The sequence below is a fragment of the Telmatherina bonti genome, assembly GCF_933228915.1.
Source record: "Telmatherina bonti genome assembly, chromosome: 21".
Taxonomy (NCBI): Eukaryota; Metazoa; Chordata; class Actinopteri; order Atheriniformes; family Telmatherinidae; genus Telmatherina; species Telmatherina bonti.
Genome location: NC_136630.1, coordinates 5,997,413 through 6,023,543, shown reverse-complemented (window position 1 = coordinate 6,023,543; position 26,131 = coordinate 5,997,413). Strand labels below are relative to the sequence as shown.

At 44.2% G+C, this 26,131-nt stretch overlaps 2 protein-coding genes across 2 annotated transcripts; both read left to right on the top strand.

Moving 5' to 3' along the window:
- Positions 1–891: 891 nt before the first annotated feature.
- On the top strand, positions 892–18,426 carry trim16 (tripartite motif containing 16; the record flags this gene model as incomplete). Its single annotated transcript, XM_079261164.1, has 6 exons — positions 892–1,672; positions 13,286–13,381; positions 13,624–13,857; positions 16,234–16,405; positions 16,651–16,746; positions 17,816–18,426. Exons 1-6 carry the CDS (start codon positions 1,019–1,021, stop codon positions 18,424–18,426), a joined length of 1,863 nt encoding a protein of 620 aa, XP_079117290.1. The 5' UTR covers positions 892–1,018.
- Positions 18,427–20,616: 2,190 nt separating this feature from the next.
- On the top strand, positions 20,617–24,939 carry tvp23b (trans-golgi network vesicle protein 23 homolog B). The gene is made up of 7 exons (XM_079260704.1): positions 20,617–20,697; positions 22,352–22,428; positions 22,523–22,667; positions 23,712–23,801; positions 23,975–24,097; positions 24,296–24,424; positions 24,508–24,939. Exons 1-7 carry the CDS (start codon positions 20,686–20,688, stop codon positions 24,532–24,534), a joined length of 603 nt encoding a protein of 200 aa, XP_079116830.1. The 5' UTR covers positions 20,617–20,685; the 3' UTR covers positions 24,535–24,939.
- Positions 24,940–26,131: the final 1,192 nt, after the last annotated feature.

Genomic DNA, 26,131 nt, shown 5'->3' with positions numbered 1-26,131 from the left:
TCTACCAGACCAGGTAGGATTAGGTCTACTGGACCAGGTAGGATCAGGTCTACCAGACCAGTTAGGATCAGGTCTACTGGAACAGGTAGGATCAGGTCTACCAGACCAGGTAGGATCAGGTCTACTGGACCAGGTAGGATCAGGTCTACCAGACCAGGTAGGATCAGGTCTACTGGAACCGGTAGGATCAGGTCTACCAGACCAGGTAGGATCAGGTCTACTGGACCAGGTAGGATCAGGTCTACCAGACCAGGTAGGATCAGGTCTACCAGACCAGGTAGGATCAGGTCTACTGGACAGATTGAAGCTTTTATTTAACTTCCGGTATTTTTGTTCTTTATTGTGTTTTTAACGTAAAGCATTTTCTGCAAAGTAAATAAAGTTTGATTGAACGGGTTTCTCCAGGCCCCCCTGCTGTCCTGCTGGGGAAGCTGCAGCTCTTCTCTAACTCAGACCAGTTCCACGTTCCAGGTTAGTTTGGTGTAAAAGCAGCAGGATGAAGGTGGACTAGTCCACCTCGTGTCAGAGTCCAAACATCACGACGTCCTGCTGTGTGATGTCTGACCGCCAGGTGGCAGCACCTCCTCTCCAGCTTCACATGTTTGCAGCTGTTTTGGCCTCCACTTGAACTCTGGAGCAGAAATGCAAACATGTGAAAGAGGAAGCAGGTGATCTGCAGCGGAGGGAGGAAAAACCACCTGATAGATCAGCTGGAGGATTAAATCTTTCCAGATGCTTTTCTCTGATTGTTCAACAGTTTTCGGTGAAACATGAGGGCCAGTGCAACCCTACACCTCTGTGTTGCAGGCAAGTGCTCCACCCTCTCTGGGAGGAGAAGGGGGGGGGGAAACTGAGCAGCATTTAGAGTGAAACTATGAGGTCTGACATCTAGGTGCGGCTTTTTAGACTCTTCAGTGATCCAGGAACTTCTGGTTTATAAAAGCGGCCCAGCCAGTTATTTCCACAGAGGACATAAGAGAGTGGGAGTGGAGCAGGCAGGCAGAGAAGAGCTGAAGACATGGCAGATACAGCTTCCCCCATCTCTAAACCCCAGCAGCTGTGCGGTGTCTGCTCTGCTGAGCTGGGGGGAGATGATCCAGCAGCCTGCGGGGTCTGTGTCTCCTGCCACGGGGACAGAAGTAAAGGATGTCCACAGTGTCTGAAGAGTCCGGAACCTCCCACAGAAAACGGCACTGCTGAAGCTCCTGAGATCGTAGACAAAGAAGAACCAAATCAGGGCTCAAAGCTGACGGAGGAGATCAAAATCCAGGAAGATCTGAAGGAATCCGAAGACCCCGAGAAGCCTGCAGAGGACAGGAAGGAGACGGAAGCCCCCAGTGATGAGGAGGTGAAGGAGGAACCTTTAGGTCCTGATGATGTGGTCTGCGACTCCTGCATCGGGACTCCCCGCAGGGCCATCAAGTCCTGCCTCACCTGCCTGGTGTCGTACTGCGAGGCCCACATCCGGCCTCACCTGGAGAACCAGAAGTTTCAGAACCACCGGCTGGTGGAGCCGCTCAGGGACATCGAGAGGCGCACCTGCGAGAGCCACAAGTGTCCCCTGGAGCTGTTCTGCCGCGCCGACACGGTCTGCATCTGTCAGGACTGCGTGACGGAGGAGCACCGGGGCCACAACACCATGCCGGTGGGGGAGGCTCGCAGACAGATAGAGGCAAGTGTCCCCGCATGTCCTCACACACCTTCTACCTTCAGCTCAAACCTCCTGGGTTTCCAACTTTCTGGAAACATCTATAAAACTCAGTCCCTGAAATGAGACGTGGTCCAGAAAAGTGTCCACTTTTGACCCAAAAGACCGATTTTTGAGCTAGAAAGTTTAAAGGCGGAGTATTAAGATTTTCAATATTTAAAAAAAAAAACAAAAAAAAAAACTAATAAAATAACTACAATCATAATTAGATCGTTTTTTGAACATGTAGGTTCCAGTCTGTCCATATTTGATGCGTTATTAAATTACAAGTTTAATTAATGACAAAAAAGCACTTTTTTTACTGGTAGGAAAACATTTAAGAAGGGTCTTTGTCATTAATTAAACTTGTAATTTAATAACACATCAAATATGGACAGACTAGAACCTACATGTTTTAAAGATGGAGTATGTAAGATTTTAAATATTTTCAAAATAAATTAACTACAAAAATAACTACAATCATAATTACATAGTTTTTTTTAAACATGTATGTTCCAGTCTGTCCATATTTGATATGTTATTAAATTACAAGTTTAATTAATGACAAAGACCCTTCTTAAATGTTTTCCTACCAGTAAAAAAAAAAAAAGCTTTTTGTCATTTGTCAATAATTAAACTTGTAATTTAATAACGCCTCAAATATGGACAGACTGGAACCTACATGTTTAAAAAAAAACTATCTAATTATGATTGTAGTCATTTTCTTTAGTTTTTTTTTTTTTTAATGTTGAAAATCTTACATACTCTACCTTTTTAAAGGCTTCACTCATTTCAGCTCTGAACGTTGGGGTCACAGACTCCAACCTCCAGGTTTCAGTGTTTCCCTTTGATTCAGATGAAAAAGTTTCTCCATCAATCTTCTGCACCTGCCCGGTAATGAGCCATTGGTTTGGGTCAAGTGTGTTGCAGCAGGGAAACACTAAAACCTGCAGGATGGCATTCAGCTCTGCTGGAAGCTGAATGACAAGCTGGCTGGTGAAAAAATGGTTTTAAACCATTTCCAGAACAAATTCACAAAAATCTTAACGTTTCCTGAGGGATTTCATCCTAAATGAACTTTTAAAAGTGTTTAATCTGCTTTGTTTTGGTTTATTTAAAGTCATTATGATAATTCAGGATCAGAAGAACTAAATGTGAATAATAGGAGTGTTGTTAATGTGCAATCTGAGCTCAGATGATGTGTATAAATAGCAGTGCTCCAGTGGGCATCACAGCTGTTCTCACTCTGAACACTCATCGCATCATGTGTCAGCTGAGGCGTCTCTCTGCGGCGGTCCATGATCCTCAGATTCCTGCAGACACACCTGTTATTGTCAGGTTGCAAACCATTTAGAGCTGGAAAACGAAGAGTGCAGGTGAAGATTCCTCGGCAGCTACCTGCTCATTTACCTCACAAACAAGACGGGAGCCATGGCAACCGTGTCAGATAAGCTGCTCAGGAAGAGGAAATCAGTTTCACTTCCCCAGGACAGAAGCCGGCAGATAAAACAACACAGAAAACAATGGACTCTTCCAGTTCCTGAATTTACTGAATAACTTGCATTTCTCAGGCTGGATCCACCTCCGTCCTCCAGGAGGAGAGTATTCCCTCCACACATTAAACCAGAAATCTGGAATCAGATTCAATTCATTCATTTTAACACATTATTTTGTATAATATTCTAAGGTTATTGTTTCCTCAGCCTCCCATCCTCACTCTTCCAGGCCATTTGGGACTGTTTGGACCATTCCGGTCATTTTTCCTACGTCCATTTTGGAAGTGTTGCTTCATATAGAAGGATTTATTTTTTTATTGAGAAACTTCCTGTTTTAATTTTAACAAATATAATATTAATAATAAAAGAAAATAAAAAATAGAAAAAAAAGTATTGTAAAAGAAATGGAAAGATTTATAGTTTTAAAATACATTTCTTTAACTGGAAGACAACTTGAAGATTTACAGATGAAGCTGAAGGCAGCTACAAACCAAACGCTGCATTTTTCCATCTGAAAACCAGTCTGGTCCTGAGGCTGGTTTAAACTTGTCTGCATCAGATCAGTTAGAATTCATAAAAGTAGAAGGAAATGTCACAGTCTTGCTGATGAAAGGGATTTATTTTACTTTCAATACGCTGTGTTGCAACAGAAGGTTTGGTGTGTATGTTAGTGGCTGCAGGAATCCATTTTAATAAAAACTATGTTTTTCCTAATCTGAAATATGTGAATTATAATGTATAAAATTATGTTAAAACAGCAACTTCAAGCACAAATAAAGAGCTAAATTTAAATGTCTTATTAAATAAAGCCCTTTGTGGCTGCAAGAGGTAGCATGCAGTAAAGACGATGTTTCCAGACAGCGGGAAGCAGCGATGCTAACGCAGCAGAGCAACAACTGGGATAAAAGACTTTACCAGTAGCAGCATCCAAACCAACCAGTTCAAACCTCAAGTAGAGAACATGAGCAATTCACTATGTAAATTCATGGAAGCTGTCTCCAAGTGTTTTTGTGGTGGTTTCAATGTTCCTGTTCCACTTTCAAGATGAAAACGTTACTCAAAGATCAGTGTCTGGGTGGGCGGGACTAGAGCCAGCAGCCGATCCTCTTCTGCCAATGAAAGCAGAGACTCTGTTGGACATCTGTCTCTTCACTGTGGGACAGAAACTCGGGAAGACGTCTGTCTCGTCGCTGCAGGACAGAAACTCTGGAAGACGTCTGTCTCGTCTCAGTGGGACAGAAACTCTGGAAGACGTCTGTCTCGTCTCCGTGGGACAGAAACTCTGGAAGACGTCTGTCTCGTCTCCGTGGGACAGAAACTCTGGAAGACGTCTGTCTCATCTCCGTGGGACAGAAACTCTGGAAGACGTCTGTCTCGTCTCCGTGGGACAGAAACTCTGGAAGACGTCTGTCTCGCCTCCGTGGGACAGAAACTCTGGAAGACGTCTGTCTCGTTGCTGCAGGACAGAAACTCTGGAAGACGTCTGTCTCTTCACTGTGGGACAGAAACTCTGGAAGACGTCTGTCTCTTCACTGTGGGACAGAAACTCTGGAAGACGTCTGTCTCGTCTCCGTGGGACAGAAACTCTGGAAGACGTCTGTCTCGTCTCTGCGGGAAAGAAACTCTGGAAGACGTCTGTCTCATCTCTGTAAGACAGAAACTCTGGAAGACGTCTGTCTCGTCTCTGTGAGACAGAAACTCTGGAAGACGTCTGTCTCGTCGCTGCAGGACAGAAACTCTGGAAGACGTCTGTCTCGTCTCTGTGAGACAGAAACTCTGGAAGACGTTTGTCTCGTCGCTGCAGGACAGAAACTCGGGAAGACGTCTGTCTCTTCACTGTGGGACAGAAACTCTGGAAGACGTCTGTCTCGTCTCTGCGGGAGAGAAACTCGAAGACGTCTGTCTCGTCTCTGTGAGACAGAAACTCTGGAAGACGTCTGTCTTGTCGCTGCAGGACAGAAACTCTGGAAGACGTCTGTCTCTTCACTGTGGGACAGAAACTCTGGAAGACGTCTGTCTCGTCTCTGCGGGAGAGAAACTCGAAGACGTCTGTCTCGTCTCTGTGAGACAGAAACTCTGGAAGACGTCTGTCTCGTCTCTGTAAGACAGAAACTCTGGAAGACGTCTGTCTCTTCACTGTGGGACAGAAACTCTGGAAGACGTCTGTCTCGTCTCTGCGGGAGAGAAACTCGGGAAGACATCTGTCTCGTCGCTGCAGGACAGAAACTCTGTAAGACGTCTGTCTCGTCTCTGTGAGACAGAAACTCTGGAAGACGTCTGTCTCTTCACTGTAGGACAGAAACTCTGGAAGACGTCTGTCTCGTCTCTGTAAGACAGAAACTCTGGAAGACGTCTGTCTCGTCTCTGTGAGACAGAAACTCTGGAAGACGTCTGTCTCGTCTCTGTAAGACAGAAACTCTGGAAGACGTCTGTCTCGTCTCTGTAAGACAGAAACTCTGGAAGACGTCTGTCTCGTCTCTGTAAGACAGAAACTCTGGAAGACGTCTGTCTCGTCTCTGTAAGACAGAAACTCTGGAAGACGTCTGTCTCGTCTCTGTGAGACAGAAACTCTGGAAGACGTCTGTCTCTTCACTGTAGGACAGAAACTCTGGAAGACGTCTGTCTCGTCTCTGCGGGAGAGAAACTCGGGAAGACGTCTGTCTCGTCTCTGTGAGACAGAAACTCGGGAAGACATCTGTCTCGTCGCTGCAGGACAGAAACTCTGGAAGACGTCTGTCTCGTCTCTGTGAGACAGAAACTCGGGAAGACGTCTGTCTCTTCACTGTAGGACAGAAACTCTGGAAGACGTCTGTCTCGTCTCTGCGGGAGAGAAACTCGGGAAGACGTCTGTCTTGTCGCTGCAGGACAGAAACTCTGGAAGACGTCTGTCTCGTCGCTGCAGGACAGAAACTCTGGAAGATGTCTGTCTCGTCTCTGTGAGACAGAAACTCGGGAAGACGTCTGTCTCTTCACTGTGGGACAGAAACTCTGGAAGACGTCTGTCTCGTCTCTGCGGGAGAGAAACTCGGGAAGACGTCTGTCTTGTCGCTGCAGGACAGAAACTCTGGAAGACGTCTGTCTCGTCTCTGCGGGACAGAAACTCGGGAAGACGTCTGTCTCGTCGCTGCAGGACAGAAACTCGGGAAGACGTCTGTCTCTTCACTGTGGGACAGAAACTCGGGAAGACGTCTGTCTCGTCGCTGCAGGACAGAAACTCTGGAAGACGTCTGTCTCTTCACTGTGGGACAGAAACTCTGGAAGACGTCTGTCTCGTCTCTGCGGGAGAGAAACTCGAAGACGTCTGTCTCGTCTCTGTGAGACAGAAACTCTGGAAGACGTCTGTCTCGTCTCTGTAAGACAGAAACTCTGGAAGACGTCTGTCTCTTCACTGTGGGACAGAAACTCTGGAAGACGTCTGTCTCGTCTCTGCGGGAGAGAAACTCGGGAAGACATCTGTCTCGTCGCTGCAGGACAGAAACTCTGGAAGACGTCTGTCTCGTCTCTGTGAGACAGAAACTCTGGAAGACGTCTGTCTCGTCTCTGTGAGACAGAAACTCTGGAAGACGTCTGTCTCTTCACAGTAGGACAGAAACTCTGGAAGACGTCTGTCTCGTCTCTGTAAGACAGAAACTCTGGAAGACGTCTGTCTCGTCTCTGTGAGACAGAAACTCTGGAAGACGTCTGTCTCGTCTCTGTAAGACAGAAACTCTGGAAGACGTCTGTCTCGTCTCTGTAAGACAGAAACTCTGGAAGACGTCTGTCTCGTCTCTGTGAGACAGAAACTCTGGAAGACGTCTGTCTCTTCACTGTAGGACAGAAACTCTGGAAGACGTCTGTCTCGTCTCTGCGGGAGAGAAACTCGGGAAGACGTCTGTCTCGTCTCTGTGAGACAGAAACTCGGGAAGACGTCTGTCTCTTCACTGTGGGACAGAAACTCTGGAAGACGTCTGTCTCGTCTCTGCGGGAGAGAAACTCGGGAAGACGTCTGTCTCGTCGCTGCAGGACAGAAACTCTGGAAGACGTCTGTCTCGTCTCTGTGAGACAGAAACTCGGGAAGACGTCTGTCTCTTCACTGTGGGACAGAAACTCTGGAAGACGTCTGTCTCGTCTCTGCGGGAGAGAAACTCGGGAAGACGTCTGTCTCGTCGCTGCAGGACAGAAACTCTGGAAGACGTCTGTCTCGTCTCTGTGAGACAGAAACTCGGGAAGACGTCTGTCTCTTCACTGTAGGACAGAAACTCTGGAAGACGTCTGTCTCGTCTCTGCGGGAGAGAAACTCTGGAACACGTCTGTCTCGTCTCTGTAAGACAGAAACTCTGGAAGACGTCTGTCTCTTCACTGTGGGACAGAAACTCTGGAAGACGTCTGTCTCGTCTCTGCGGGAGAGAAACTCGGGAAGACGTCTGTCTCGTCGCTGCAGGACAGAAACTCTGGAAGACGTCTGTCTCGTCTCTGTGAGACAGAAACTCGGGAAGACGTCTGTCTCTTCACTGTGGGACAGAAACTCTGGAAGACGTCTGTCTCGTCTCTGCGGGAGAGAAACTCGGGAAGACGTCTGTCTTGTCGCTGCAGGACAGAAACTCTGGAAGACGTCTGTCTCGTCTCTGCGGGACAGAAACTCGGGAAGACGTCTGTCTCGTCGCTGCAGGACAGAAACTCGGGAAGACGTCTGTCTCTTCACTGTGGGACAGAAACTCGGGAAGACGTCTGTCTCTTCACTGTGGGACAGAAACTCTGGAAGACGTCTGTCTCGTCGCTGCAGGACAGAAACTCGGGAAGACGTCTGTCTCGTCGCTGCAGGACAGAAACTCTGGAAGACGTCTGTCTCGTCTCTGTGAGACAGAAACTCGGGAAGACGTCTGTCTCTTCACTGTGGGACAGAAACTCTGGAAGACGTCTGTCTCGTCTCTGCGGGAGAGAAACTCGGGAAGACGTGTGTCTCGTCGCTGCAGGACAGAAACTCGGGAAGACGTCTGTCTCTTCACTGTGGGACAGAAACTCGGGAAGACGTCTGTCTCTTCACTGTGGGACAGAAACTCTGGAAGACGTCTGTCTCGTCGCTGCAGGACAGAAACTCTGGAAGACGTCTGTCTCTTCACTGTGGGACAGAAACTCTGGAAGACGTCTGTCTCGTCTCTGCGGGACAGAAACTCGAAGACGTCTGTCTCGTCTCTGTGAGACAGAAACTCTGGAAGACGTCTGTCTCGTCTCTGTAAGACAGAAACTCTGGAAGACGTCTGTCTCTTCACTGTGGGACAGAAACTCTGGAAGACGTCTGTCTCGTCTCTGCGGGAGAGAAACTCGGGAAGACATCTGTCTCGTCGCTGCAGGACAGAAACTCTGGAAGACGTCTGTCTCGTCTCTGTGAGACAGAAACTCTGGAAGACGTCTGTCTCGTCTCTGTGAGACAGAAACTCTGGAAGACGTCTGTCTCTTCACTGTAGGACAGAAACTCTGGAAGACGTCTGTCTCGTCTCTGTGAGACAGAAACTCTGGAAGACGTCTGTCTCTTCACTGTAGGACAGAAACTCTGGAAGACGTCTGTCTCGTCTCTGCGGGAGAGAAACTCGGGAAGACGTCTGTCTCGTCTCTGTGAGACAGAAACTCGGGAAGACATCTGTCTCGTCGCTGCAGGACAGAAACTCTGGAAGACGTCTGTCTCGTCTCTGTGAGACAGAAACTCGGGAAGACGTCTGTCTCTTCACTGTAGGACAGAAACTCTGGAAGACGTCTGTCTCGTCTCTGCGGGAGAGAAACTCGGGAAGACGTCTGTCTTGTCGCTGCAGGACAGAAACTCTGGAAGACGTCTGTCTCGTCGCTGCAGGACAGAAACTCTGGAAGATGTCTGTCTCGTCTCTGTGAGACAGAAACTCGGGAAGACGTCTGTCTCTTCACTGTGGGACAGAAACTCTGGAAGACGTCTGTCTCGTCTCTGCGGGAGAGAAACTCGGGAAGACGTCTGTCTTGTCGCTGCAGGACAGAAACTCTGGAAGACGTCTGTCTCGTCTCTGCGGGACAGAAACTCGGGAAGACGTCTGTCTCGTCGCTGCAGGACAGAAACTCGGGAAGACGTCTGTCTCTTCACTGTGGGACAGAAACTCGGGAAGACGTCTGTCTCGTCGCTGCAGGACAGAAACTCTGGAAGACGTCTGTCTCTTCACTGTGGGACAGAAACTCTGGAAGACGTCTGTCTCGTCTCTGCGGGAGAGAAACTCGAAGACGTCTGTCTCGTCTCTGTGAGACAGAAACTCTGGAAGACGTCTGTCTCGTCTCTGTAAGACAGAAACTCTGGAAGACGTCTGTCTCTTCACTGTGGGACAGAAACTCTGGAAGACGTCTGTCTCGTCTCTGCGGGAGAGAAACTCGGGAAGACATCTGTCTCGTCGCTGCAGGACAGAAACTCTGGAAGACGTCTGTCTCGTCTCTGTGAGACAGAAACTCTGGAAGACGTCTGTCTCGTCTCTGTGAGACAGAAACTCTGGAAGACGTCTGTCTCTTCACAGTAGGACAGAAACTCTGGAAGACGTCTGTCTCGTCTCTGTAAGACAGAAACTCTGGAAGACGTCTGTCTCGTCTCTGTGAGACAGAAACTCTGGAAGACGTCTGTCTCGTCTCTGTAAGACAGAAACTCTGGAAGACGTCTGTCTCGTCTCTGTAAGACAGAAACTCTGGAAGACGTCTGTCTCGTCTCTGTGAGACAGAAACTCTGGAAGACGTCTGTCTCTTCACTGTAGGACAGAAACTCTGGAAGACGTCTGTCTCGTCTCTGCGGGAGAGAAACTCGGGAAGACGTCTGTCTCGTCTCTGTGAGACAGAAACTCGGGAAGACGTCTGTCTCTTCACTGTGGGACAGAAACTCTGGAAGACGTCTGTCTCGTCTCTGCGGGAGAGAAACTCGGGAAGACGTCTGTCTCGTCGCTGCAGGACAGAAACTCTGGAAGACGTCTGTCTCGTCTCTGTGAGACAGAAACTCGGGAAGACGTCTGTCTCTTCACTGTGGGACAGAAACTCTGGAAGACGTCTGTCTCGTCTCTGCGGGAGAGAAACTCGGGAAGACGTCTGTCTCGTCGCTGCAGGACAGAAACTCTGGAAGACGTCTGTCTCGTCTCTGTGAGACAGAAACTCGGGAAGACGTCTGTCTCTTCACTGTAGGACAGAAACTCTGGAAGACGTCTGTCTCGTCTCTGCGGGAGAGAAACTCTGGAACACGTCTGTCTCGTCTCTGTAAGACAGAAACTCTGGAAGACGTCTGTCTCTTCACTGTGGGACAGAAACTCTGGAAGACGTCTGTCTCGTCTCTGCGGGAGAGAAACTCGGGAAGACGTCTGTCTCGTCGCTGCAGGACAGAAACTCTGGAAGACGTCTGTCTCGTCTCTGTGAGACAGAAACTCGGGAAGACGTCTGTCTCTTCACTGTGGGACAGAAACTCTGGAAGACGTCTGTCTCGTCTCTGCGGGAGAGAAACTCGGGAAGACGTCTGTCTTGTCGCTGCAGGACAGAAACTCTGGAAGACGTCTGTCTCGTCTCTGCGGGACAGAAACTCGGGAAGACGTCTGTCTCGTCGCTGCAGGACAGAAACTCGGGAAGACGTCTGTCTCTTCACTGTGGGACAGAAACTCGGGAAGACGTCTGTCTCTTCACTGTGGGACAGAAACTCTGGAAGACGTCTGTCTCGTCGCTGCAGGACAGAAACTCGGGAAGACGTCTGTCTCGTCGCTGCAGGACAGAAACTCTGGAAGACGTCTGTCTCGTCTCTGTGAGACAGAAACTCGGGAAGACGTCTGTCTCTTCACTGTGGGACAGAAACTCTGGAAGACGTCTGTCTCGTCTCTGCGGGAGAGAAACTCGGGAAGACGTGTGTCTCGTCGCTGCAGGACAGAAACTCGGGAAGACGTCTGTCTCTTCACTGTGGGACAGAAACTCGGGAAGACGTCTGTCTCTTCACTGTGGGACAGAAACTCTGGAAGACGTCTGTCTCGTCGCTGCAGGACAGAAACTCTGGAAGACGTCTGTCTCTTCACTGTGGGACAGAAACTCTGGAAGACGTCTGTCTCGTCTCTGCGGGACAGAAACTCGAAGACGTCTGTCTCGTCTCTGTGAGACAGAAACTCTGGAAGACGTCTGTCTCGTCTCTGTAAGACAGAAACTCTGGAAGACGTCTGTCTCTTCACTGTGGGACAGAAACTCTGGAAGACGTCTGTCTCGTCTCTGCGGGAGAGAAACTCGGGAAGACATCTGTCTCGTCGCTGCAGGACAGAAACTCTGGAAGACGTCTGTCTCGTCTCTGTGAGACAGAAACTCTGGAAGACGTCTGTCTCGTCTCTGTGAGACAGAAACTCTGGAAGACGTCTGTCTCTTCACTGTAGGACAGAAACTCTGGAAGACGTCTGTCTCGTCTCTGTAAGACAGAAACTCTGGAAGACGTCTGTCTCGTCTCTGTGAGACAGAAACTCTGGAAGACGTCTGTCTCGTCTCTGTAAGACAGAAACTCTGGAAGACGTCTGTCTCGTCTCTGTGAGACAGAAACTCTGGAAGACGTCTGTCTCGTCTCTGTAAGACAGAAACTCTGGAAGACGTCTGTCTCGTCTCTGTAAGACAGAAACTCTGGAAGACGTCTGTCTCGTCTCTGTGAGACAGAAACTCTGGAAGACGTCTGTCTCGTCTCTGTAAGACAGAAACTCTGGAAGACGTCTGTCTCGTCTCTGTGAGACAGAAACTCTGGAAGACGTCTGTCTCGTCTCTGTAAGACAGAAACTCTGGAAGACGTCTGTCTCGTCTCTGTAAGACAGAAACTCTGGAAGACGTCTGTCTCGTCTCTGTGAGACAGAAACTCTGGAAGACGTCTGTCTCTTCACTGTAGGACAGAAACTCTGGAAGACGTCTGTCTCGTCTCTGCGGGAGAGAAACTCGGGAAGACGTCTGTCTCGTCTCTGTGAGACAGAAACTCGGGAAGACGTCTGTCTCTTCACTGTGGGACAGAAACTCTGGAAGACGTCTGTCTCGTCTGCGGGAGAGAAACTCTGGAAGACGTCTGTCTCGTCTCCGTGGGACAGAAACTCTGGAAGACGTCTGTCTCGTCTCCGTGGGACAGAAACTCGGGAAGACGTCTGTCTCGTCTCCGTGGGACAGAAACTCGGGAAGACGTCTGTCTCTTCACTGTAGGACAGAAACTCTGGAAGACGTCTGTCTCGTCTCCGTGGGACAGAAACTCTGGAAGACGTCTGTCTCGTCTCTGTGAGACAGAAACTCGGGAAGACGTCTGTCTCTTCACTGTAGGACAGAAACTCTGGAAGACGTCTGTCTCGTCTCTGCGGGAGAGAAACTCTGGAACACGTCTGTCTCGTCTCTGTAAGACAGAAACTCTGGAAGACGTCTGTCTCTTCACTGTGGGACAGAAACTCTGGAAGACGTCTGTCTCAATCACACATCATGTCTTACTGTTGCTGTTTTATGGGGAAAAGTTACAGATATGTTGATTCTGACATGTGTAGGAATCTCAGATGTCTGCGCTTCAGTAGAGACCAGCAGTATAGATGCAACCCGTGTAGTTGTGACGATATACTTGAATGATTTTGGGTTTGTCAGAATGCAGTAAAAATGGGTGTCAGCTCTATGCTGAGTCAGCGTTTGCATGTGCGCACACACACAATAAATAACACGACCACGTTTGCTCTACTTTCAGTCAACTCGACTGCTGATAAGTGTAGAGTTTCTCTGAAGGCTACTGATGCAGTCATTTCATGATTTTGAATGTTCATACCTACACAGGCATGTTAGCTGCAGAAAGTGTGTGCCCCCCTCGGGGTCTGGACTTTATGAAAAGTGAGTCTCAGAGTGGCAGCTTCTGTTCCAGAGTCGTCTGGACCTGCCTGAGGAATTTCGACCTGACTTGTCAGACTAAAAACAAGCCTGAGCTCTGAAAGCCACAAATATGAGAGTAAAATGTACGAGACAGCCAGACTGCAGAAAAGCAGCTGGAGAAGGCTTGTTCAGATACGCACTGCCGTCATGAACTTTGTGTTTAGATGTTGACATATTTTCAGCATGACTGTGTGGATTGTGGTTTCCTGATCAAGTCTGCTTCCCTCTTTTGTGATGACAGAAAGAACTGAGGGAGAAGCAGATTGAGACGATGAAGACGGTGACGGCAGCCGAAAACGCCATCAACAAACTCCAGCTCAACACAGTTTCTATCGAGGTAAACGCAACACATGACTAATGTGAAGGATTAACCAAGTGAACGTCACACAAATGTCACAATAGTTGGCAGGAAGCAGCTATTTTTGGATGGAGAATCCTCTGGTTTGTAATCCTGAAGGTTTCGGATCCTCCCCCCCGTTAAACGGGTTTTCCATGTTTGTCATGTGGGGCTGAAGCATCAAAGGTTTCCCTCCATCATCATGTGGCTCAGCTGCATTTTCTACACGCCATTTCTCACAGCATTCGGTGACGGACGTGCGGGCGGTGATCGAGCGCCAGTTTGAGGAGCTGCAGGCGGTGGTGGAGAGGGCCAAGAAGGAGGTGACGGAGATCCTGGAGGGCGAGGAGAAGCAGGCGCTGAAGCAGGCAGAGGGTATCCGGGTTCACCTGGTGCAGAGGTGCTCGGAGCTGAAGAAGACTCAGGCTCAGATGGAGAAGCTCTCCAGGAATAAAAACGATGTGGACTTCCTGCAGGTGCGACATCCGACATCATATGATCATGGTTTTAATTTGTATCACAGCAACAGAATCTTATTTTTCTTGTTTAAAAAAGGAAACTGGATTGCAACATCTATTAACTAGAAGCACAGGGGGGTCAGTCACCTGAGAGAAACCCCAAAAGGCCCAACATCCCACCCAGGTTCCAATCCCAGCCCAACACTCATAAACTTAACGCTTATATCACCATTTCCATCATCAGGATGGATGCCACGTCTTATTTAGAGTACATGACCCTGGAAACCTTCCTGTAAGGCCCATTTCTGCTCCCTTACGCACATAAACAGGGACGTCTGTTCCAAACGCCGTCGTCTTGCTTCCATGCGTCTTTTATGTAGTTGTTCATCAGTTCATCCTCTAGATAGCAGTGCTGAGTTCAGAGTTCACCTCCATGTTCTGACACTGGTTGCCAGTGGTAACCACTGCCGAAAAAGTTGTTTACAAGCATCCAAAAACACCAGAAGAAGCAAAGGAATGTTCACTGATATTATCAGCTTTGTTTTGTCTTCTTTGGGTGTGTTTTATCTTTATTCTGCAGCGTTTCTTCTTCTCTGGTTTGCTCTTTTAGCTGGTTGTGTGTCAGCTTGACAACTCAACTCCGCCCCCATGATTTCTGGTGGAATTGCTCCATGTTCTGCATCAAGTTATGGATTGTTCTGCTGGGGGACTTCAATGCTCACATGGGCAATGACAGTGAGACCTGGAGGGGAGTGATTGGGAGGCATGCCCCCCTCCCCCGAACCCAAATGGTGTTTTGTTATTGGACTTCTGTGCTCATCATGGATTGTCCATAACGAACACCATGTTCCAACATGTCCATCTGTACACCTGGCATCAGGATTCCCTGGGCTGCAGTTCGATGATCCATTTTGTAGTCGTATCGTCAGACCTGCGGCCACATGCCTTGGACACTCGGGTGAAGAGGGGGGCGGAGCTGTGAACTCACCCCCCCACCCCCGGCTGGGATGAGAATCAGCACCTCCAAATCTGAGACCGTGGTCCTCAGCCGGAATAGGGAGGGTTGCCCTCTCCGGGTCGGGAATGAGGTCCTGCCACAAGTGGGGGAGTTTTAATATCTCGGGGTCTTGTTCAGCAGTGAGGGAAGGATGGAGCGTGAGATCGACAGATTGATCGGTGCGGCGTCTGCAGTAATGCGGACTCTGCGCCGGTCTGTCGTGGTGAAGAAGGAGCTGAGCCAGAAGGCGAAGCTCTCCATTTACCAGTCGATCTACGTTCCTACCCTCGCCTATGGTCATGAGCTGTGGGTCGTGACCGAAAGAAGGAGATCTCGTATACAGGCGGCTGAAATGGGTTTCCTCCGCAGGGTGGCCGGGCTCTCCCTTAGAGATAGGATGAGGAGCTCGGTCATCCGGGAGGAGATCAGAGTAGAGCCGCTGCTCCTCCGCATCGAGAGGAACCAGTTGAGGTGGCTCAGGCATCTGGTCAGGATGCCTCCTGGACCTCCCTGGTGAGGCGTTCCAGGCACGTCCCTCTGGGAGGAGACCCCGGGGAAGACCCAGGACACGCTGGAGGGATTATATCTCTCGGCTGGCCTGGGAACGCCTCGGGATCCCCCCCGCAGAGTTGGTAAATGTGGCTGGGGAGAGGGAAGTCTGGGCTTCCCTGCTTAGGCTGCTGCCCCCGCGACCCGACCCCGGATAAGCGGTAGAAGATGGATGGATGGATGGATGGTGATTGGCTTGACTAATGAGGAGGCAGAGGAGGTTCAGGCTTGATTCCCGGCATGGTGCCGTGAGCTGCAGGTCTTTCCCTGCTCTACCTGCTCTCCCAGCTACTGTTCAGGAAAAGCCCCAATTCTTTTTTTTAAGTCTTTATTTACCTGATGCAGTGTTAGGCTGCCACTCCACCAGTAGCCCCAGTTGGTGAACTTGGTGTTATTTGTTCTTTAACGCTGACAGTTTTAAAGAAGTGTTTAACACTTAATCGGTGGTTCCCATTTAAACAAGCTGGTGTGAAATTTAACTGTGAAGTGTTATATTTGAGATTTTGACTTTGCTGTGTGAATACATCATGAACTTAACACCAGCATGGCACCTTATTGTTGCCATGCTTTGGTAATAATCCTGCAAATATGGAAGTTCTGTGGTCTTTTGCTGGTGTCTGTGTTAGCAGCTCCGCTTCACTTCACAACTATTTAAGTTTTGGGAAAGTCACTTGTTTGGATTCATGCAGATGAAGATGTGAAACCAGTCCAGACAGTGCTTTCTCCAGCCTCTGCTCTCCTGTTTTCAACCTTCTGACAGGAATCTGGACGCGAACCCGGTGCGAGCCGAGTTCTTTGTCTTCGCATACAGAAATGCCTGAAGGCCTTGGTCTGTGTTTGTTTTACAGGAGTATGCAGAGTGGAAGAAAGAAGCCCCCGATAACTCCCTGCCGGGGGTCTCCATCGGCCTGATGGACCGCCTGAATTCCTTCAGTCAGGTGACCGTCGACTCCACGCAGGAGCTCTGTGCCATGCTGGTGAACTCATACATCGAGAAAGTCAAAGAGACATGCAGAAACGGTGAGAAAACATGACTGTTGTTGCCGGGGAAACCACCCCTCGACCTGCTGCAAGTTACAGATGTTCAGATCTTTGTTTGGACGTGAGACGTGTTGACACATGTAAAGAATTTTTAGAGGGAGCATGCAGTGTGTGAGTACGAGCTTCAGGAGAAAGATTGTAAACACTTATTTATCTGAAGAGTTTTTATACCCTGTCAGTTTATAACATAAAATAAATCTAAAATGTGTTTTCTCTTATTTCAGATAAAATGGGGATAAAGACGACGGTGAAAGAAATAGTAGCAGCCAGACACAACAAGTCCTTACCTGATCCAGAGACACGCGCTGACTTCCTGAAATGTAAGCGTTATCCTTTGGCTGCTGAATGAATGTGGATAAAATCTGTTGCAAATTGTTTCACTCCAATGTTTAATTGATAAAAGGTAAAAGAAAACACACAAAAGGCTTAAACAGACATCTGATTATTTATAAAGAAAATTTCTTATTTTTAATTTTGAGTTTTGGAGAAAATAACAAAAACAACTAAAGAGTTTAACTACCTGATGCCTGTTGTGCCCAAATGAGACATATTACTTCTGGCCTTTGTGAATTTAATTTAATTTAATTTAATTTAATTTAATTTAATTTAATTTAATTTAATTTAATTTAATTTAATTTATGTATTTATTTTTAATTATATTATTATTTGTAGTATTAGTATTAATTTAATATTTTAATTTTTTTTGTCTTTTTTCATGATATTTTAATTTAATTTTTTTTTCATTTAATTGATAAAACCCTATAAATTCAGACATTATGTTAAAAGTTGAAAAAAATTATGAAAAGGTTCATTAGCTAAAAGTAAGATATTATAGCCATGAAGAAAGTTACTTAAAACAGATTAATCTTACATGAATCTGACATGATATACTTAAATAAATCTGGAAATGAAAGAAATCTCTGTACACATGGGGAAGAATAAAAACTGGTAATTAATGTTTTTGGTCTTCAGGCCGTCAGCGCTGCATTAAGATCAGAAACGATTTTGTGGGGAAAATGACTGAACTCCTGATTGTCACAGTGGTGTTTCATGCTCAGCACAAACATTTGACAACAAGGAACACATTTAATCAAACAAATAAGCCTGAATTAATATGAAATGAGGATTTGTGTTGCTGAATGACAGAATGAAAGAAAATCCATGTTTCCTGATGCAGCAGGGCGTGTTGTTAGCTCACCACTGTTTAACAAATATCAACAAACCAAACAGCAGCAACTTTACACACAGAGTTACACACCAATGATTAGCAACTCCTGTAACTGCTCCACATCCGGTGACAAAACATCCAAGATGTGTTTTTTTTGCACACATGAGCAAAGTAAAGAAACACCTACAGCTTCCTCACCTTCCTCTGCTCTTGTGCAACAGATGCCTCCCCGCTGAGTTTCGATCCTGACACGGCCCACAAGTTCCTCCGCCTGACGGAGGACAACAGGAAGGTGACCAACACCACCCCCTGGCAGCATCCTTATCCCGACCTACCTGAACGCTTCGACGGCTGGCGGCAGGTCCTGGCAGCAGAAAGCTTCTACCTGGGCCGGCACTACTTTGAGGTAGACATCAACGGCGAGGGGACGCACATCGGTCTGACCTACAAGAGCATCAACCGCAAAGGCAACGAGAGCAACAGCTGCATCACGGGGAACAACTTGTCCTGGTGCCTCCAGTGGAACGGACGAACCTTCTCCGCCTGGCACAGCGACGTGGAGACCCCACTGAACGTGGACAAGTTCACTCGGATCGGGGTTTACGTTGACTACACGCGAGGCCTGCTGGCTTTCTACGGGGTACATGAAACCATGACGCTCATCCACGAGTACCAGACAGAGTTCCTGGAGCCTCTGTACCCGGCTTTCTGGCTGTCCAAGAAGGAGAATATCGTCCTCTTGGTGGCACCTGGAGAGTCTTTGCCCCTGAAAAGCCCCTCTCCTCCCACCTCACCTGCAAATGGAGCCATCGTTGCACAAACAAACATGTGAGAGTTCTCTACTTTGTGAAAATAATGTGAAAACATGTTTAATGTGTTTACAGCAGATTTCATCTCATGTTTGGGTCATATTTATGCTCCTATGTGTCTTAGAAAATATTGTTACTGAAAACGTTCTTTATTTTCTGTATGCAAATAAAAAAAGTATTTTAATTTAGACAAAAATGGTCTGCTTTATTTACACATATCTTCCACAGCATCAGACCGACATGTTTATGTAAAAACATCCATTTACTCTGATTCCTGCTGGCATGAGATGTAGGTGAAAGCGGATATGTGCATATGAAGAGTATAACAAACTTACTGAAGTTTTTTGGGCTGTTTACCATGACAGTGGCAGAAGGTTTTGAGTCTTTATGTGACAAAAATACTGCTCCAATATGTTAAATTCACACGGCGACGGGGGTCTGGAAGCTAACAGGTCGTACATCTTATTTAGAAACAGACTTTTTAATATTTACAGTTTATTAGATTGATATATTGATAAATAAATTCATGTAGTATAGATCTGTTAAACCCCTCAAAAAAGATTAAATCACTTTAGATAAATAAATGACTAAAACATCTTTATAAATAAATCCGAATGTAATAAATTCAGAAAAATTTTACTAATGCATTACTGACAACTGTCATTTAAAAGTAAGGCTGTGACGATATGCTTTAGTCCGGATTTTATTCGATTCAATTTTTTGGGTGCTGACTCAATTTAAAATTGCGATTCTCTTGATTCTTTGATATTGATGATTTTCGTTGACTCAAAACAAAAGAAATGTACAAAACTTTTTTTGTTAGTTATTTTTCTTCATTTCTATTTGGAAAAAACAACACAGCAGCCAGACCAAGACGACAAGTAAAAAGATCATTAAAAACAAAAAAATGACAAAAATATTAAATAGGGATTATTTTTATTTATTTGAAAAAAAAATCTATTTTTTAAACATAAAAATCCATTTTAAAATTGTGAAGCAAAAAATACCAATATTCAATTTTTTTTTTTTTTCGATTCAAATCCCAACCGCGATTTAAAATGATTTGTTTAAAATGATTTTGGAGTTGTTAAACATAAGCTTCTGTGAAAACAATTCTGAGACCCATTTTAGGTGTAAATCTAAAACATTTTAAATTTCATTTTTTCAAAAGAGAAAAAAACAAACAACTTAAAAAAAACCAAATAAATAAAAATTGTGTGTATATAAATTTTAACAACTAAACATCCCAGAAAATTAAACCAGAGGTACAAAGAACATTCATATTTCAACATGGATATGTCTTTTTTTATTATTATTTTTCAAGAAAGTCATGTTCCACCCATGTTTTTAAATACAGAGACTTATGTTTAAAACAAATATCCTGATTATTCCAGATGTAATAAGAGTGCGGAGTAAAGTCATGTTTGTATACTAGAGATCAGGAAAGAAGCATTTGCCTGTGAAAGTTGGATAATTTAATGGGTATTTCATCTATGTTGTAATTGCACCTTAATAGAAAGTTAAGACCTCCTACGGGTTCAAAAACATGATGGGAGATTAAAGTCCATCATGACTTTGGACTTAACAAACACCTTTTGATCCATTTTATTTCAATGTAGTGTGTAAAAATCTAAAGCATTAAATCCAGAGTTTAAATCATTAATCAATACATTCTTGCAGATTTGATGGACTTTTCTTTTCCAAATGAAATTAAAAAGGGTTTTGTCAACAGTCGAGCACACATCTTTTGGGACATCTAATGCAGAGCTGGCATTCACAAATCTAGACAACCCTTCAGCTTTAGACAGCAGGACACGGTCGGTTCTACTAAGATCCCTCTGGATCCACATATCAAATCTTTGTTTAATAGTTGTTATTGGGGATTAAAGTTTTCACTAGCCCTCAAATTTTCATCTTTGAGACTAGATATTCCCAGGTATTTAACTTTAGATTTTATAGGAATTCCTGAAATTTCTATTTCCTTGCATGGTTTTATGGAGAACAACTCACACTTGGACATGTTTAGTTTAAGGCCAGAAGCTTTAGAAAATGCACTGTTTTTAATATAAGTGGCCAGTATTTGCATTGGGGGTAAGAAAACATATAGAGAAACCTGACATATCCCTCTATCGGATAGTTGGAGTTTTCAAAAGGTTTGATTTGTAATCAAACCTTTTGAAAACGCAGCATGCTTTGACGCAGCACGCTTTAGTCACGTGACCACCGCGTACAGTGACGTGGAACAGAGCATGTAAGCAGGAAGAGCTATCTTAAAATTCAACATGTTAACAGCGGTAAGTAAGAACAATGTTTTGGACAGTTTTGGATATGAAGTAATAAAATTGTGGTGTCATGTAGGGAATAAAATAAACCATAATAAATACATATTCCCAGCAGAGACGAACAGCTGTCGTTTAAATGTTGCTAATGTAATAGCATGCTAGTTGCTGCTACGCCGCAGCGCTAACCTGAAATTTGCTTCGATAACTGTTTAAACACTTTCAATCATTTACAGATATATTTTAACCATTAATATTGGTGCTTATTTACATGTTAGGTTACTCTACCGTTTAAAAAATAAACTTGCAATTTTAATATCCTGGTTGCTGTGTTACTTTGTTAGCTAACAGCGGCTAACAGCTGCTAATATAACTCATTTAAAAAAAAGTCACGTTGCAATTTTAAGTCCCTCATTAAAGTGGATTTAGGTAATTTTTATTGTTTATTAATCCAACATACAAATGCGTCTAAATGTCTTAGTAGGGAGAAGTTAGTGGCGTAATGTGTTGCAAGAAAAGAGCTTTGAAACAGATGAAAATATCTAATTATTAATAACTTATATAAATATTAACCAAGTTTTATTTACATAGTTGTATTTAACTTTGCTTAATATAACAGATTTACTTCTATTGTTCTCAGTGGGCAACCAGAAAGAGCCTTTTGAAACACATTTTCAAACGGAGCAACATCAATGTTTGCTTTTATCCTGTGAAGTAAACGCATGTTGTTGTTGTTTACTGGATTATTTCAGTTTCTTAACAGTGTAAAAGTCTTGATATCCTTCCATAAACATGGCCAGAGTCTTTTTCTGTTTATTTATCTATGTATTGGATAAACTTTTTAATGAGTTATATGTATGCATATTCTTTATTTAGAATAATAAACATCAGCTGGTGAAGTGTTATCAGCTGTAAGTTTGAAAGAAGTTCACACATCTGTTTCAATTACTGCTTAAAGAAACCTGCTTAGGAGAGTCATTTTATTTTGGGTACTTTTTTTTTTTTTTTTTAAAGGCCAGTGCTAGACTCTCCAAATATAAGCGTGCATTTCCTTATTTAGTGTTATTTTATTTTTGAATGTTTCAGAGAACAGAAGGAAAAATATGAACTTAAATCAGTTTTTTTCCACCTTTTTTGAGCCAGCATACATTGTTTACATTGAAAGCGTGACAGCGCACTCTAAAATCTGAAAATGTTGAAAAATAAAACTATATAGAATCTATTAACTGTATGAAGTTTTTCTCGTCAAAATATCCTGAATAAGAATCAAATAAGAAACAAAGAAAAAGGTCTTTTATGAAATATAATATAAGTAAGTTCAGTGATTTTGTGTCATCTAAGATATTTTTGATTGTTTAAAAAAAAAGATTTACATCATCTGCTACATTTCTCTGTAATTTTCTGCAAAAAAAAAACACATCAGTGTGTTTTTTTTATTAAATGGGAACCAGAAGGAGATGAAATGAAGATTTTTCTGAAATTGCAGCAGCCTTGGGTCTGAACTTTAGACAGCAGTGAGTTCAAACCAGAAATCTGTTCCATCTCCAGTCACTCAGGCCTTTTCTGACCTCTGATCCTTCCATGTGTAGACCCATGAGGCTTGTAGCTGATTTTAGAGGACTTTCAGTCCCGGGGGGGGGGTAAAGTCTCTTCCTTATTGATCCCTCAGGATGCCAATGATGAAGACGTGTCTCTGTTTGATGCCGAGGAAGATGCAGGGAAAAGGTCAAAGAAGACGAGTGTTCGGTAAGTTTCCAGTCTTCAGAATGTAGAAAAGGTGAGAAAACGAACGAGGAGAAGCTCGTTGTTGCCTCATGTTTTGTTTGAAATCTGTTGCCAGGCACCCGGTGGCGTCGTTCTTCCACCTCTTCTTCAGAGTCAGCGCCGCCCTTGTCTACCTGCTCTGCGACATTATTGGCGTGACTTTCATCGCCTCCATGGTTACAGTCATCCTCCTGCTGTCATGTGACTTCTGGACGGTGAAGGTGTGTATTTGCTACTTTTTCCTCACAGGAAGGCATGTTGGGAAGCTGGCTGGCGTGTCCGGAGCTGACCAGCGCTGCTGGAATGGACTGTCGTCATTAGTGGCTCATTCACTTCTTTTTTTTTTTTTTTTATCTCTAAAGTGAAAGATTTCCACCTCCTGATGTCTGCAAAGCTTGTTTCTGGAAGTACAATCATTTCAGAGAAAGAACTCTTTCAGATGTTTTCCTAATATTCAGTCTTCATCATCCTGAGACGGTCGATCACGAGAGCCGATCGCCGGCATCACGGCTATGTTTTCCACACGAATGACCTGATAATATGACATGTTTTGGTGACGTGTTGTCCTCTCCATCGCTGCTGCACAAACGGATCAGAAAGCAGCAATGAAGCATTTTATGTTGAATCTCAGGCTGAAAGAGGCTAAAGACATTCATGCCATTTCCAGCGACATATTAGGAAACCATTGTGGAAAATTCTTAAAAACTCTGGAAAAAAATGTATTTTAAAAAACTAAATCTTTTCTAATAAAAAAAAAAACAAAAAAAATGATGTAGTGAAAATAATATTCATGAAATATTTCATAGAATTAATAGACTTGTAAAAATAATGAATTATATTTCACAAAATGTTTCATTTTACAATTTCATGGTGGTGTCATATATTAATTAAAATATTATTTAATTATGAATAAAACAGCTCTCCGTAGGTTAATATGTAAGGCATATTTCATGTGCTTTACATAAAACCGTTACAGTGGAAGAAGATGTAAAAAGTGCAATAAATTTCAGAGAAGTCGGAGATCTGCTGTAAATGTTCGAGAAAAGCAGCAGGTTCTGTTTTTCTGGAAACGTGGAGCATCACTTCAGCTTTTAACATGAACTTCATACAGAAGGATCAGTCATCATGACGTGGGACAGAAACACTCGCATCACGTGTACATGGTGAAAGTCGAGGGTCAGAACTCGGAGTTATGGTCCATGCTGTGTGAGTGGGGTAAATGTTTTTGACGTTCACACCTCTGATGGTTTTATCTCCTCTTCCAGAACATCACTGGAAGGCTGATGGTTGGCCTGCGGTGGTGGAACCAGGTGGATGATGATGGGCGAAGTCACTGGGTGTTTGAGTCGAGGAAGGTCAGCTGCTGCCACCTGCTTCTGCATTTTGTGTTGTCTGTAATTTTTCTGCTTCACACAACAGTCTTTAACCTCTTGCTCGTCACAACGTTGATAAATGCAGTTGTTTACTGTCAGTAGGCTTTATGGGATCCACAGATGTCCTAACCGTGAGAATATCCTGTCTCCTTCAGGGAACTGGGAAGCAAGTGTCCGATTCGGATTCCCGAATCTTCTGGCTGGGACTGATCGTATGCCCCGTGCTCTGGCTGATCTCTGCCTTCAGCACTTTGTTTTCATTTAATATTAAGTGGATGGTAAGGAGTTAACCTGGACACAAGAAAATGGAGCTGCTTCTTTATTTTCTTCATGTCGGTTTGAGATGAAAGATTGTCTTTAAAAGGATGTTTGTCTTTCTAACCGTTTTCTAATGAATAGCTTCCTGAAAACAAGTCACCTGTTGTTTTCATGGGGCTTTGTGGTAATAACCAGACTGAAATGTCTCCTCCTCTCAGCCTGTGGTGATCATGGGTTTGGTGTTGCAAGGAGCGAACCTCTACGGCTACGTGAAATGTAAAGTGGGAGGAAAGACCAGCTTAAAGAACGTTGCCACCAACTACTTCGGCCGACAGTTTCTCAAACAGGTGAGCGGATTTCTGAGGAAAACTCGCAGATAAATATCTCTTTTCTTTTTTTATGGTTTACTGAAGAGTCTGTTTGTCTCCAGGCGCTGTCTAAACAAGAGGAGTCTTAGAGCTGCTTCGCCATTTTAATATGCATCATTTTCTTTTACCAAGTGGACAGAAAAACCTTCCCAACATGAACTGAATATCTTTTTTTCTGTTTGGTACCATTTGACTGAGTAGAAGGAATTGCCTCCATACAGTGGTCGATGCTTTCAGTACCTGCAGCACAGCAATAAACGGACTTTAACCAACGTTAACCAGCTGAAATGCATGAATGACTAAAATGTTAGACTTACTATAGTTTATGTACTAGACTAACTTCCTTCCTGTGTTGAGTTTGTGTTTTTGATTTTCCTTTTACAACTTTATGAAAGTTTTTGAGGCGTTTGAGAGACTGTAAAAAATTCCAGGAGACGTGTAAATATGTAAGTAAAGAAACTATATGAAACCTCTTTTTGTGCAAATATATTTGTAATTTATTTCTGAGAGTTGTGGTTTTTGATTGATACAGTGGACAACTTTTCTACTCGTATTGTCTAATTTCTGCCCAAAAAACATTTTAGGCAGTGAAATTAGTGATATAAGGTTTTTTCTATTAACTTCATAAGCTCAGTTAAATATTGAATTGGATTTTTTTCTTATTTATTTTTGTTTGGTTGATTACATCTAACAGCCTGATCTGCCGTTTGGTAAAGCAAATTCTTAAGTCATTATGAATTTAAAGATCTGTGGAAATAAACCTGCCTGAGTCATTTGGGTATGGAATGCCAGAAATAAGTTTTAATATGTTCATAAAGTTTCAGATTTAGATAATTTCACAATTGTTACTACATTAACGTTTATTTTAACCATTTGTTCAGGCATTATTGTCCAAAAAAAGGAAAAAGTTCAAAGAAGAAAGAGAAGAAATATTTTCCATCCTGCTTTTTTCATACTGTGGTTAATAACACTAGTTTGAATTGCATCATGCAAAGCTTAAAACCTGATTAGTATCCTGTATTGATGAGATATTACCTGTGAATGTACATTTGTCAATGAGCATCTCAGCTAAATATGTGGGTAGTCCCCTTAAAGATCTTAAATGACTCAAAAGTGTGTAATCATCAAGTCCACCAAGAAACTCAGACCAAGAATTAATCCCAACAGAAGAATATTTCAGAGGATTTTTGTTCATTTTTGAGGGAAAACTATCCCCGTATTTAGTCGTGCTGCTCGGTCTGCAGAAACACCATCCTAACAACTTTATCACTTTGTAAAGTGACCAATTAGGCTTTCCAATGCCGTATAATACATACCCCAAATGGTTTTGTGTGAGAAAAATATGCAACGAAACCCAAATTTCCTTATTTTATTCCTTTTTTTTTTCTTTCCTGCTTATTTCACATTGAAGTCAACAGTGACCTCCGGTGGTGGTTTTAAGTCATTACACGCACCTTCACAGAAGTTGGTTAAAACAAAACAAAAAAACAAGGAATAGTCTTCAAACATTTCAAACAGAACTGTCATTTAAAATGCTTTAATTTACTTTATTAGCAGTTAGTTTTAGAATATGGACATTTAATTTGTCCCAGAGGCCAATTTTGCATCAGAGAAATATTCCCAGGATTCTCAAGGCGGAAGCGATTATCACGCCTTACCGGAAGTGCTTGAAACTTGCCTTCAGAA